At 39.6% G+C, this 14,453-nt stretch overlaps 1 protein-coding gene across 3 annotated transcripts in view; it reads right to left on the bottom strand.

Annotated features, from left to right (window-relative positions):
* Positions 1–14,453, bottom strand: part of LOC113161994 (protein sidekick-1) — a 209,043-nt gene that overhangs the window by 71,160 nt on the left and 123,430 nt on the right. For all 3 annotated transcript variants that reach the window (XM_026359906.2, XM_026359905.2, XM_026359908.2), the window contains 3 exons: positions 8,343–8,445; positions 3,533–3,708; positions 832–915 (listed from right to left, as the gene is read on the bottom strand). In XM_026359906.2, the coding sequence (XP_026215691.1) occupies positions 832–915; positions 3,533–3,708; positions 8,343–8,445 (363 nt within the window). The remainder of the gene's footprint in view (positions 1–831; positions 916–3,532; positions 3,709–8,342; positions 8,446–14,453) is intronic.

Here is a 14,453-nt window from a genome sequence, read left to right on the forward strand (position 1 = left end):
CGGGACCAACGCCTACAAACTGACTCTGACATTATCAGCACGGACACATATCAAGGATTAGGATAAGATCATTTGAAGAGTCACAATTGGTTCTATGAACCATCTGGTTGCTGGTAGTTAGATTTTTCTTTATCCCCCCACAACACCTTTCTGAACACTGAATCACTGGAGGAGCTTTGTTTTCCAATTTCATAACTTTCTAAAACAGACAATTAAACAATCACACAGACTTCATGCACTGACTGGACAAGTATGTGGAGCCATGAAAGAATGCACAATTTTAACTTTTATCTCAAGGTCTTTTTTTCTATTCTTAATAAAAACTTGTTTTGCCACTTTCTGTGACTTTTTATCACAACTGAGTGCGGGTAATTACATCTTGCCTCTCTAGTCAAGTTTCCATCAAAATTCTGTCCGGACTTTAAATGAATTTCCAGAAAATCAACAAAAGAATGGAGTAATTAATGCATGTTTCCATTTGCTACTGTTAGGCGCATATTGGGAATTGGGTGCATTGAGATAAACAGTTGGTGGCACAAATTCTCCAGTCGGGTGCCATTAAACCATTTCAGAAGAAGAGGGCACAGAGAAATGATGAAATTAAAAGAGCGCCAGTAAAACCTCAAACGATGGAAACCAATTTGGAAAACGTGATGGAAATAATGTTTTTTTTTTTTTGTTTGAGTCATGTATTATTTTGAGAAACATACAGTCTCCTCATCTCCCCACACAGATGATTTTGTCACTCCAGTACAGCAGATGCTTAAACAACATTTAAATAACATGCTTCATGTACATTATGATTTATTTGTAACTTTCCATACTGTGTACCTGTAGCAAGACATGGGATATCTACATTCCTGTCGAGCTCAGCGAAGATCTCCGGCTTAGGCTGGGTCGTCAGAGAAGGGGGTTCTGTAGGGAAAAACAAAACGTGAAGAATAAAATATTGTATCAATTCTTTATCCATGTATGGAGTCAAACAAACAACAAACACCCCCGGCTGTGTGCAGCATGTTTGAAGTACTAATAATAGAGGATCACAAAAGGCTTAAAAACTATTTTTAAGGAAGAATTCAGAATTTGCTCTCTCCAAGTATTTATTCTTTAATAGAAAATAGACCTGGAGAAGAACACCCAGAGCAAAAATGGGTCCTCATCTGAGTATCTTTGAGTATCTTCACCGTCTTTGCAGGACAGGATTTCTGCCTGTGTGCCCTGTGAAATTACTTCTACACAGTCATAGAAAAATACGTTCTTTGAGTCTCCCAAGGGAAACAATCTCCATTTTAAACTACTCCATTTTGCTGCCAATAACTGCTCCCTCTAAACATCTTCAGCAGTGTCGCTCTAAATGCCGACAGCCGCTCCGAGACAAAACTTCCTTTCATTTGAAAGTGAATATATGCCTTTTGGTGTGTTACAGTAATGCTACATGTTAAAAAAGACATTTCCTACTCCTGTATATGCTCCATTTCATTCAACAACATTTGTTAATATTTAGCGAGCAGTATTGACACAGTGAGCCCAGAGGGTGGGGAGAGGGGGGCAGACTGGCTAATTCATTTTCAGTCTGGCATCTCTGCAAAAGTGGCTTCACACAGTAGTGGCACCTGTTCATTGAAAAATGACTTTGAGGAAAATGAAATGTCCAGTGTGTGCACTAAATGATGAATGTGCATACTGGTCGTCACAAACATATAATTCTTATCAAATGAGGAAAAAAGTATTTAAATAGAAGTTTTATTGTATTCTTTTCTAAGACGTGTACTTATACAACAAAGGACATGAACGGCAATGATAGTACTGGTAAGCTTTAAAGAAAATGAAAGATTTTATTCTCTTTGCTCTGGTATTTCTGTCATTTTCTCCTCCAAACCTTGACACAAAGTATGACTAAACTGACGTAGTGATAAAAAACCCTACATGTTTGATCAAGCTGGGTATGTGTGAGGACAGCTACACAGGAGACTCCTATGTTGCTGCTACATTTATTCTAGTTGACTACACTAACTTTAAAGTTCTTTAGTACTTTGTAGTAACTTTTAAACCCACACATGTGCACATCGCCTATTTTTATTGTGCATGGTGGAATTTGGCACGATTCGTGACAAGAGAACGAAGGAAGCGTGCAGTGAGAAGAGAACAGGAAAACAAGAGATGAATAACAGCCATGTGGCGTGACACTGATAACACAGATGCATTAATCCCGTTCAGTCAGGTGAGTGTAAAGAACTAGATGCACAAATACAACAAAACACATTTTCGAATGCTTGGGTGGCTGGGTCTAAAGATTTGAGCTTTTGTGGATTCCCTGCTGTCTGTCTGCAAAACAAAGATGGAGAACAACAACAGATATGTTGTTGTTGGCACCAGGAGTCGTCTGCACAGTGTACAGCACAAGAATGCAGTGTCATACATATTCCGATTAGTGGATCGGGGCAGAAAAGGAATGAAATTGAATAATGAATACCTTTGGGGCTTTTTCCTTCTTTCACACAAACACATTCACTATTCTGTTTAGGAATCCCTTTCATTGCATGAAGGTCTGTTGAGCCCATAGCAGAAAAAGGGGATCAGTCTCTACTCCTCTGATGCATTTGAATGCACACTGACTTTGCCACTGCTAGGCAGGTCTTAACAGTCCTGTTGGCCTAATTAAGGAAGATAAGGTTTTCGACCTTAGACCCAGGTGGAGAGAAAGACATAGACAAGATGGTACAAAAACTGGTTGAAGACAGTGAGGAGGGGGGCACGGAAAAAGAGCAAGCAGGGTATAAATATTCAGCAATGTCTTTTCTAACTACTGAGTATTCTGTAGACTTGGGTAGTTTGCTCTCTCTGTGCTAGGTGCTCCCTCGCACCGACAATCACAGCAGATCAAAAAGACGCTGACAAACTGGGGAAGAAAAGTTTTGCTTCATCAATCACACGCTCTCTGCCTGCGTGTATGTTGTTTTCTATTTACGCACACATATCGAGGACAGGAGTGGATTGTGACGGGAGCGCTCTTGTTTGAGTGCTTTCAGTGTTCTGTTATTGATTGGCGACTCCAGGGAGCAAAACTAATTTAGCTCCTGGGCACACAGGCACATGTGTCTGGGGTGCCATTTTTATGATAGTAAAAGTGTGGTGGAATAGGCACATGCATGTGTTTGCGAGTACACACAGATAAATTTGGGCACGCATGAATGTAACAGCTGTTTGTGACTACAGTGGACAGTTTGTTGGTGAGTGTGGACAAAGGATTCAACTCGAGTAGTCCAGGAGTTGACAGTCACAGCCTGGGGGTGTTCACAGGCACGCTTTCAGGAGAAAAGTAAGAATAAATGGAGGAATAAACAGAATTGAACTGCCTGGAGCCAAAAATGTACAAGAAAAGACAGGAGCAAGGTTAAAACAGGAATTAATGGCACATGTTGAGGCCATTAGTCATGATGGACCAGGCCTATCTGGAATAATCATGGATAATCATGTTAGGCAGTGTGTGTGTGTGTGTGTGTGTCTGAGTGAGTGACTGCCTTGTTCTTACCCATTACAGTGATGTGTGCCCTTGCCTCCACAGGTTTGGCAGTGCTGTTGCTAAGCAATGCTTCACAAACATATAACCCAGAGTCAGAAGGGGTGGGGGCAGAAATAATGAGCCGACGCCCACCGGCCAGCCAACGCCCATCCCGTTTCCATGACACCACAAGGCTGTCCACAGGTCTGAAAGGGAAAGAGGAGGAGAGAAGAGAGGAGAATGGGTGAAAAAAGCAAACAAGTGACAGAAGGCAATTATAACATATTAAATCCATCAGTTTATGTGTCAATGAGGCAGGAAATGAATGATGACAGCCTGTATATCAGAGCAGCCAGCTCTACCCAGCATGAAGAAGCTTCAGTCAGTTACTCTGGATGTTGGAGAACGGAAATGGGATTTAATGTAGAATGAAATTTTGTTTTGGATAAACAACATCAAAACACCATTCTTGTGTGTGTGTTTGTGAGCGAGTGCGCGTGTGTAAAACAGCATTAATACAGCATTTTATCTATTCATGAAAGAGCAGCTCGATATTTGGTGCATTTACATGCAACAGTTCAATTCTTACAAGCAATCTGCATAAAGATTTGTGACTGATTTAAATGAACAACAGCTAATTATTTATATATTATATATTTTATAATTTATAGGGTTTATCCCTAAACAAATCCCCAATAAGTAGAATTATTCATAAAATAAAATAAAAAAAACACAACACAAAAAAACAGCACAGTTGATTAGGTGAATACTTTAGGTTGGAGAGGTGGCAGGAGTCATTAAACAACACACAGATATTAAACTTACACAAAAGACATAAAAAAACCTGCATGTGAAATATAATCTGTGTCATGGTGAACAAAATGCATGAGCTTAGAGATCATTAACGTTATACTGTTTTGATATATTACTACTGCATTCTTTTTTTATTGCTAAGACATTCTTTGGTTATTATTATGATAGCAGTCGGCTTTGATGACATTAGGTGTTTAAAAAGGACAGTCATATTCAGAGATGCGGAGGAGGTGAAAATAAGCTGGTAATTCAGCTGCGTTATGGTGAATGGAGTGATGTTTAGGTATATGAAGTGTGAAAATGCTGGACAATTCTTGCATTCAGTCACATATTTTCTGCTGCAAACTACTGTATGCTTCAAAGTGAGTAACTCAGATGTCTGTGCAATCAAGTGCACTTAATATGATAAACCTCATTGTGAAGACAACGCCAGAAAGAAAAATGATTAAACTTACTGCAAGGCTGATATGTCAACATTTAAATACTATTACTCAGTGGGTCCTATCCACAGTCACAATCCAAGGAACCTAAAAATGTATATTAATATTAGGCCTACTGGCACTCTTGTTTTCAATCACACTCCTAATAATTATTTTAGCACTCTACCAGGACTGCACTGGTGCAACTGACTGATTAATGGTTAATGGAACTGGATAGCAGATGCTTTTAGACGGCACTGCATTTGATTATAGTTTCCCTCTTTCAGTTGTTCCCCCGGTAAAGAGTTATCTCTCTGGAGTGAGTATCTTTAAGTGGGTGCTTCTCTGATATCAGAAATAGTCCATTTAGCGGGGATTGTTTCAGGCAGAAAAAATGCTAGGGGCGCTAAGATGATTTGCAGCAAGTTAAAAAGACCAAATTACCTGGTATTAAATGAAGTCTAGCATTGCCACATGTGTCTATATTTGTATGATGGAAAAACATTCTGTGGCTGAGAATTCTTTTTAAATCTAGGTACGTTTCCTTTCTCTTTTTGGAGTAATACGATTTATTCACTGTTTTTTTAATACCTTGAGTGCTACCCAGTGGTCAAGTGCTGGTCAAGTGGTGCTGAGAAGTATTTAAGGGACTTTAGCTCTCACAGAACAAAGCAGGGTGACTACCCCTGACTAAATAACACAATCCAATAAAAACCTTGTGCAAATAGTCCACAGAGAAACTCAATGCAGCACAGTGATCCAGCAGAGTGCAGGATATCACCTGTTGAGCCCAGACAACTCAGACTTGTTATCCTCCTGGCTGGCAGCTCTTTTATCTGTTCAAAGGAGCCCGAGTGTCTTTTTTGCATCAACCAGTGTTCATACTCATTAAATACTAGGCCCCTGAGAGCATTTTACAAAAGGTAAATGTGAGAGGTTCATTCCTAAAAAACAGATTTCCAGAACAAATTATTGAAATTGTGTTTCGTTATTGTGCAATCCAGTAAATGTCAGTCAAACCATTTTTATACTGGCTATGGGTTTCTTCAAAATTAGGTCTTTAACATAAATTGGCAAGGGGTGGTACTTACAACATAGGTAGCTAATTAATTTTTTTATCACACTTTCGCAAAGGTCGTACTACACATGGCCAGACTACAAAATGCCTGATGATAAACATGAGGCTATTTTAACCTGCAGTTTTAAGGCAGATCTTAGCCGTCTTATCTAAAGAGCTGTAGAACTCACACTACTCAGTAATTCGCTGGTTATTATTTCACTATACTTTGGTTATAGAAAAAGGCACTCGGTTTCTCTTGGTCAGCTAGGGTTACATTTCCCTGACTCCTGTGCTTTTTTCTTCTCTATTTTAATGTTATGTGAATAAGTTTGAGAATGTGCTTTCTTTTTACAAACTGACATCACAGGTTCTTCAATTGTGTACAATTTTTTAATCTTTAAAAAAGACTTATGATGAAAAACTACTGAAAATTGAGTCATGTTATCTGAATATTGTGAGCTAACTCTCTAACATATTTATTAGGATCAACTAGCATTAGAGTTTAACAAGGTCTGTGATGGTTTTTCAATGGGCAATATCACCAATTTGGACAAAATGACTAGGAATTCAGAATGTGAAATGTGTTAAAGAATATTCATGACAGAAAGTTCATTATTTGTTAGTGTTTTTTATTGAGCATTCTGGTAGCCAAATTGCTTTAGGTCATGTCGTGTAACTACAGTGTATCCAGTTTGAGTCTGGCTGGGGACCTTAGCTGCATATCATACCCCTCATGTCTCCTGTCTGCATCTTTACTATACTATCAAACAAAGGCAACACTGCCCCAAAATGTTTCAAAAGAATCCTATTTGTTGTTTTTTCTATATTAATGGATGGTGTTAAAGGAAAATAAAAGCACTGGGCAGGTTATACATACTGAAGCTATGCTGTGCTCATGCAAACAGAAATAAGTTTGAAAATGGGACCTAAAATTGTTGTTTAGAGAAAATGGACACAATAGAGACTGCAATCAAAACAAATGCTACACTGTTCAACATAAAGTAGACACAAATAAATATGGCTTTTCCACCCATATGGGACACAGAGGGAGGTAAGACAGTGTGTAAATTTGGGACAGAAAAACTGATTACTATTGACTTTCTGAAAAATATTTCTTGAGTCAGAGTAGATGTAAGAATGTATGTGCTTATTCACATAGACAAGCAAGAAATAGTCTGGAATCTGGGTCTGGAAACACCAGTTTTCAAAACAATGAGTATCAAAACAAAAACTCATCAGTCTAGAACTGGCTTGAGAAAAGAAGGTTATTTTCTACAAGATACAGTCAAGATATTAAAGATTTCTTTGTACGGTGTACGCTATAGTCTCCAGACACATGCTGCAATCCAAACAGGACAGAGGATACAGCGGAAAGCCCAAGTGCAAATCTGTCCAAGAAGACAAGTACTAACGAGTGTCCTAGAGAAACAGATGCCTCGCTGCTCCTGAATTGGCTGCATTGTGAATAAAACAAGAGAGAAACCAGTGTGCATAGACACTGTGTGTAGGAGACTCAGGTCAGCTGCTCATGGGCAGAGCTGCCAAGAAAAAAACTTGTACACCAGAAGAAAAGGTTGCAGTGAGCAAAGATGTAGAGTGGACTTTAGACAGCTGGAACCAAGTCTTGTTGACTGATGTTTGAAGTGTTTGGGTCCAAACGGAGAACATACTGTACATTACAGGACTTTTACCTGCCTAAAACCATCAGTGAAGCATGAAGGTGGAAACGTGATAACCTGGGGATGCTGTGGCTATGGGAGAGTGGGCGATCTGCATCCTCAATCTTTGGATACCACTCTGAAAAGGCATGTCATTCCATCAGGGCAACAACCGATGGGGGACCGTTTCCTTTTGCAGCAAAATTACAACACAAAGCATTCTTCCTGGCTGTATAATAATTATCCAGAGAAGGAGCTGCTATGATATTCTCTGTGATGGCTTTCCCAGCTCAGTCATGAGATCTGAACCCCATTGAGCTGGTGTGGGAGAAGCAGATCTTTGAGAATTGCTGACCTGTGAGTGTGGTCAAAGTTTAGTTTGTTACCAACATTGTGAGGGCATTTATGTGTTTTAAGCATATTTTGGCTGATTGTCATGACATCAAAGGGTTATGGCATATTTGTAGGGTTAAGATTTCAATTAGCTTTAGATAAGGGTTTGTATTAGAAATTAGCTGTACATGTTAAACTTGTGGCATTGGGCTAGGGAATGCATTTTATCAATGAGTGTCCGGACAACTAGAAAGCATGTGCGCGTGATCAAAAGCAGTACTTGGCAGTGTGATCTTGTGGGTGTGTTTAGTTTCTTTGCTGATGTCAGATGGGACTCTGATCCAACTTCTGTTTAAGTTAACTTGGCCTGGTGTGTGTGTGTGTGTGTGTGTGTGTGTGTGCCAATGTAGCTATACAATAATACTGGGAGGAAAGACTTGCTGAGCTATGAGTTTATGTGGTGTCCTCTAATTGCCCTGGAAGAAAACAGCGCTGTCTAGCAAGAAAAGAATTGGCTTTTGTGTGTGTGAGTGCAAATGTACATAAAATAAATTTACCTGGCATTAGCAATGCACTCTAATGTAGCCTCGCTCCCTGCCACCACTGTTATGTCTTTGGGTCCAATCACAATTGCTGGAGCCACAAGCTCTGACTCAGGATCTGTGACAGGGAGAGAAAATATGTGAGGCAACTTAGCTCATAAATCACATTCATGCAGCAGCATAATTTCAAACATAGACCACAATAGTCACTCTCACTCACTGCTGTACTCGTTTACACATGCAGTCGTAATCTCCAATACTCACCATAACATTTTTTCTAACACACAGTGTCCAGTGTTTAGCTGGCAAAGTTATTTATATTCCAAATTTACTTATTTTAGAATCAAGCTGACACTTAAACAATCAGGCTGGGTGATAGGGTGGATTTCAACATGTCAGACAGGCTTGGGTTGCAGTTTGAGCAGTTCCAAGTGTCCAATTTCTGACATGCCTGCTGTCAAATTATCCAATATAAACAGTGGTTAGCTTGTCTTGATATGTGTAATTGGAGAAGATTTGCTTCATGTTGAATTGACATGCTGTGATATAGATAAACTGAACTTTGCTGCAAAATAGACTTGTGTGCATCTTCCAGCGCTCTGGATGTCAAGGATCTTCTTTTATTGTCTTATTTTCTGTTTGAAGAAGAACTGTACAAAGTGCAGTAACAATACCTTTTACTTTTCTGAAGATATGGCAATTAGCACAGAGAAAACTGGTTTGGAATCAAAACATAACTGACTGGACCTGACACATCACAACTGAATTCATTCATGCCTTACATTGGCTAAAAGGGGTCAAAACCGGTAGGGTTACGATAGCTTCACTGTATGTAAGATGCTTCCTTAACATTACACATCCCTTATTGATGTAAAGTGGACATGGATAAGAACTATGAAAAAGTTAGATGCATTAACCAGTTAAAAACAATTAACTCATTAAAGGTCTTGCTTAGATTAACACTTGATCTTGACTTGAAGACAATGACCTTACTACCTACCTCAGAGTAAAAAAGAAATGTTTTAGCTGGTCTTATTACAATACTGACATCATTGTGTCTATATTTTGGTCACTACAGAAGCATCTTTTTATGAAAAACGCTGTCAAAATTAAACCCTAAGTAATCTGAATAAAAATTTATTCTGAAGTTCAGCAGAGGCTCATATAAAACTTTAACAGTCCTGCTAAACCTAATCAACTCAGCATCTATATTAATTGCATTTAAGAAAAATCACCTCTTTGTTGTTCCCTGATAGAATTTTTTACTTTGCAATTTCAATAACTAGAGTATTTGTGTCACTCAGTCCTTCATCCGCTGTCATCCAGACATCCTCTGCTTGTCTTAGAATATGGATCGCATTTGTATGTTGTTTTGAAAGAAACAAGTGAAGGGTGAAATTGTTCCACAGATTTCCCCTGATAGATCCTGAAAGGACCAGGTTGTGGCTAATAGAAGCAAAAACGTAAACATTCCTGCAACAAGACAGTTATGTGTACGTAGAGCTGTTTCTCAGAGGGCAATAATAGTAGATTTGCTGTGAGAAAAAAGTATAAAGCTATAACATCGCAAACTAAAAGCTGATGAGGGGGTAAGTGCAAAGAAATATCTGTTTTATGTTCTTTTGATAAATCAAACAAATCACCAAAGCAGCTCACATAGGCTGCTGTTTAACAAGATCATATTTGCCTCAGCTTTGTAGTCAGTCTATGCGATATTCATTTATGTTTTTTATTCTTATTCTTATGTTATTCTACATTCTTCATCTTTGTATTCTGGTTCATATATTTACTGTATGCTTCAATATACAATGTGAAATCCTGACGTGACGTCCGACATAACTGTTTGACTGTAGCGAGTTTCATTCTGTGACTTGATTAAAAAACTGATAGTAGATATCCCCCCACCATAGCTCAGGTGAGCAAAAACAGTTTTTTGTCTAATTTGTCTGAAATTTGGTAGCTGAGGTTTGGAGTGACTTTTGTAAGAAACAAGGTATGGGTGTTATGGCCCCTTGAACTTGTTAGACACAAGCTGACATTGGCCATTGGCTGACGTTAGTTGATCTTGAGTGTGAGCGCCCACAAAATTCGCACTAGGACCCCCATGGGATGGACCCCCATCGATGGCTTTTTGGCTTAATAAATATGTTGAATCAGCGGCAGGTGATAGAGAACACCCTCATTCGCTATTCATCTTAGCAAATTACTGCACGAGAAGAGAAATGGAAGATTCAAAAAACTTTATTAATCTCAAAGGAAAATTGTTTTGTCTTGTTAAAGTTTTTTTCAATTCAGACAGAAGAAAAGAAGCACAACCAGAAAAGATCTACATCAAAACAAATAAAAAATAACAGCAATACAAAAACTCAATATATATACACAGAAAATCGAAAGAACTTCTGCCTCCTGACCTGAGCCTCCTCAGAAAATACATCCGGCTCTGAGCCTTTTTGTACAGTGCCGATGAGTTTTTTGTCCAGTCCAGTTTGTTTTCCAGAAACACTACTAAGTATCTGTATTCTGATCCTACCTCCAATTCCTCCCCCATTATAGAGAGAGGGGTGACAGGACTCCCAGATTTTCTAAAGAACTGTATTGATGTTATTTTGTGTCTATGTTGGTGTAGATCTTTTCTGGTTGTATTCTGGTTTCTAATTCTGGTCTGAATTGAGAGCAATTGGCTGCTTCTGCTAACCCTTTTTGAATACAGACGATCGCCACCTACTCCTAAAGAGAGTTATTTCCTAGTCTGACTTTTTGAGCTGGACAAAGATGACATGAGGCAATGCAACTGTCAGTCTAGTCAGCTCTAGTTCTTTGATGTCAGTTTGGTGTGTCACAGGCCTTTGAAGTCTGATGACGTGAAATTTGACATGACGTTACAGTGTTTAACGAAAAAAGAGTTAATGTGAGATAAATACAGAAGATGTCAAAAAACCTAAACTATTCCTTCAAGACCTGCATATTACCTGGAATACACAGTGTCATGTAAACTAAATGTAGAAGTGAGCACAACAGAATGACAATATGGAGGAGAGGTATATACAGACTGACAGTGTATGGGAGAATCACAGTATATATGACTAAGAACAGATGTTTGAGTGTCAGAACCTGACTGAAATGAAACTCCATAATTATATAGTACTTCTAAACTGCTGTTGTCTCTTATCCCAAAAAATATTTTCAGTCTTACAAACACACACACACACACACACACACACACACACACACACACACACACACACTCTTTGGTATAAACAGTATCATTCTACAGTGGTGTGAGTATGTGAAGGATGATTTATGGCTAGAAAGATGTGTAGGAGAGTACAATGGTGTATGTGCAAGATTATAACTGTTTGTGTGAGTATGATTTATGGCGTGAGTGGCCTCACATAAGAAGAGGACACACTAGGATTGTTATCAGTTTGAAGTGTGTGCAGTAACATCTGCTCAGCAAAATAGTAGAAAAACAGTAGAACTGGTGAATGAAAAAAAATGTTTATCAATATTTTACAGAATGCGTGAAGCCTACATAGTATTGTTAAGGCTACGTGAGTGCATGTGTTGGAACATCACTGCACCCTCCATGGATATGCTGTATAACCGATGAATATGCAGATTTCCAATAAGGGAGGAGCAGGGAGTACAAATTAACACACTAGTGCTGATAGGGGTTGGTGGGGGTGTAAGAAGGGGGTTTATGGAGGGGAGGCAAGAAGAAGCTTTGATCTCCCCTTTGAAGGGAAGGAGGAAAAGGTGGTAATTGACTCTCCGCTCTTTATTCCTCCTTCTCGTTCTGTCTCTCTTCTCCTCTTTTTTGAATCGGAGAGAAAGAGCTGAAAAGTCATATCTCACTGTCACATGGAGTAAGACATGCAGGTACAGGAAGACAGGCAAATGATAGGACACACACACACACACACACACACACACACACACACACACGCACGCACACACACACAGTGAGTCGACTGGCTTGACACCTACACTCGCTGAGGATCTAGCTCAGGGTAGAGGCTGAGTCCATTAATGGGGAGGATAAGTAAAGTAAGTAAAAAGGGAGATGTTAAGTAATAGTGGAGGTCTGCATCACTCTGTGCAACACACACACACACACACACACACACACACACACACACACACACACACACACACAAATTTCTCTAATTTTATGGTGCTGCAACATCTTGTACAATGTGTTATAATTTGACAGGTTTGGCGTCAGAGAAGTAAAGGCAGGTAGCAGGAGTGGGTGGAACTTAGAAAGAGACAGAGGGACACTGGACAGGCAGAGGTAGAAGTAGAGCTAGAGTAGAGTGTCCATTATCTGTCCACTGTGGGAAGTACAGGTCACGCTGGGAGCAGTAGCCATCAGCGCAGCCTTAATGGCAGCAGCGGCTGCAGATAATGAGCAGAGGGGGATGTGAACCCAACCTGTTAACTTGGACCGAGGGGAGGAGAGACAGACAAATCAGGACAGCAGGAAGACCGGTATGACAAAAGAGAACACAGAGCGAAAAGATGAGGGAGACAAAAGATTGTATATGTAGATGGGAAAAGCGAAGGGGAACTGTACAGATGGTCTTCTTCTTCCTGGAGTGACAGACATGATGGTAGAAGTAGAGGGGAAAGCAAAATGCCATATGGTTGTGTGATCTGCACTCTTCTTCTCTCTTTGTCAGTGCGCCTAACATCCTGTTTCTTCATCATTTAATCTCATCCATACTGCTTATTCTCTGCTGACTAATTTCTGTTTTATTCCCTATCATCCTGTTATCTCCTCCTTTTTATTTTTTAAACAGGGATTATTAGATTAATCTTCCTCAACTTAAACAAGGAGACATATTCAAACTGGCAGACAGTGTTATCATATGTATGTGTGTGCTTGTGTGTGTGTTTGTGTGCAAGCTGTGGCAGCTAAAAGGCTCCCTGTAAAGATTTTACAAAGAGAGTCCAGAAGTTTAATCTAACTCTATTGGATTCCTCATTTAGCAAATGAGAAACACCATGTGGCAGAGAGAGGGAGAGCAGGAGTGATGAAGAAAAAGACGGCAGAAAAAATTGCAGGGGGGTTATAGTATAACAAAGCAATATCAGAAAAACAACTTGAGGCTGAAAAGACTCATTAAAGATAGAGGGATGATAAAAACAAGAGCTGTTAAAACCGTTAAAAAATAAATCAAAACTGATGATGGGGGGGAAAGGCATAAATTCTGTGAGTTTAAGTGTGTGTGCGCTCGTGGATGTGGGTATAATTTAGCACCAAGCTAAGCCAGTGATGCTTGCATCGTTACAATGCTTTCGTCAGTGCAATCATTGCTAATTGACAGTAAAGTGCTGCTGAGGTGACACAGCTGTATGAGGGTGTGTGTGTGTGTGTGTGTCATTCAGCTGGAAGCAGAAAAATCCCAAATTAAATCAAGGATGGAAACGATAAAAAAACAGGGCTGCTAAAAGGATTGGTGCAGCTTTAGGGCAGGAAGGAGATAGAGATGGATAAATACTGTAGAGAGAGACAGAGAGACAGTGAGAGAGAGAGAGATGAAAGACTATTCCATCCATAGATTAGAACTTAATCCGTCTTTGAATGGATTCTCTCAGATTACAGCTTGTTCTCCTATTAAATCTGTCAGTCACTCCACACTCCCTATAGTGTCAGTGGGTCGGATGGGATGTGCGCGTGTGTGTGTATGATCTTTCTATGACTGGAGATTTGTGTGTTTTAAGCCTTTCAGACAAATCTCTGCAGAGACCTAGAGAGCAGAGGGATTGGCTGAGGGGCGAACACACACTCATCTCCTCTTACACGCAGACACACATAAATGCACACGGGAGGAGCTGGTGGTAGCTGACTGTGTATTAATAGAGTTGTCAGGTACGTGTCTGCAGGATTCGCAGCCAACTAACACATATCACACTGAGAATATACACACAACAGGGCGACAAAGAGTTTAGGAGTTTTTGAAAGAGAAAGCAAAAAAAAAAGAAAGAAAAGAAAGCAAGATGGAAAGGAAGGGCAGTGGAACCAGTGGAAATGAGAGGTTAAAGAAAACGGAGAGCTGTTTTTCAATATTTTAAAGAGTTTTTTGGACAGTATACAAAAATAAATGGAGGAGGAAAAGGTGA

The sequence above is a fragment of the Anabas testudineus genome, chromosome 1 (genome assembly GCF_900324465.2).
Source record: "Anabas testudineus chromosome 1, fAnaTes1.2, whole genome shotgun sequence".
NCBI lineage: Eukaryota > Metazoa > Chordata > Actinopteri > Anabantiformes > Anabantidae > Anabas > Anabas testudineus.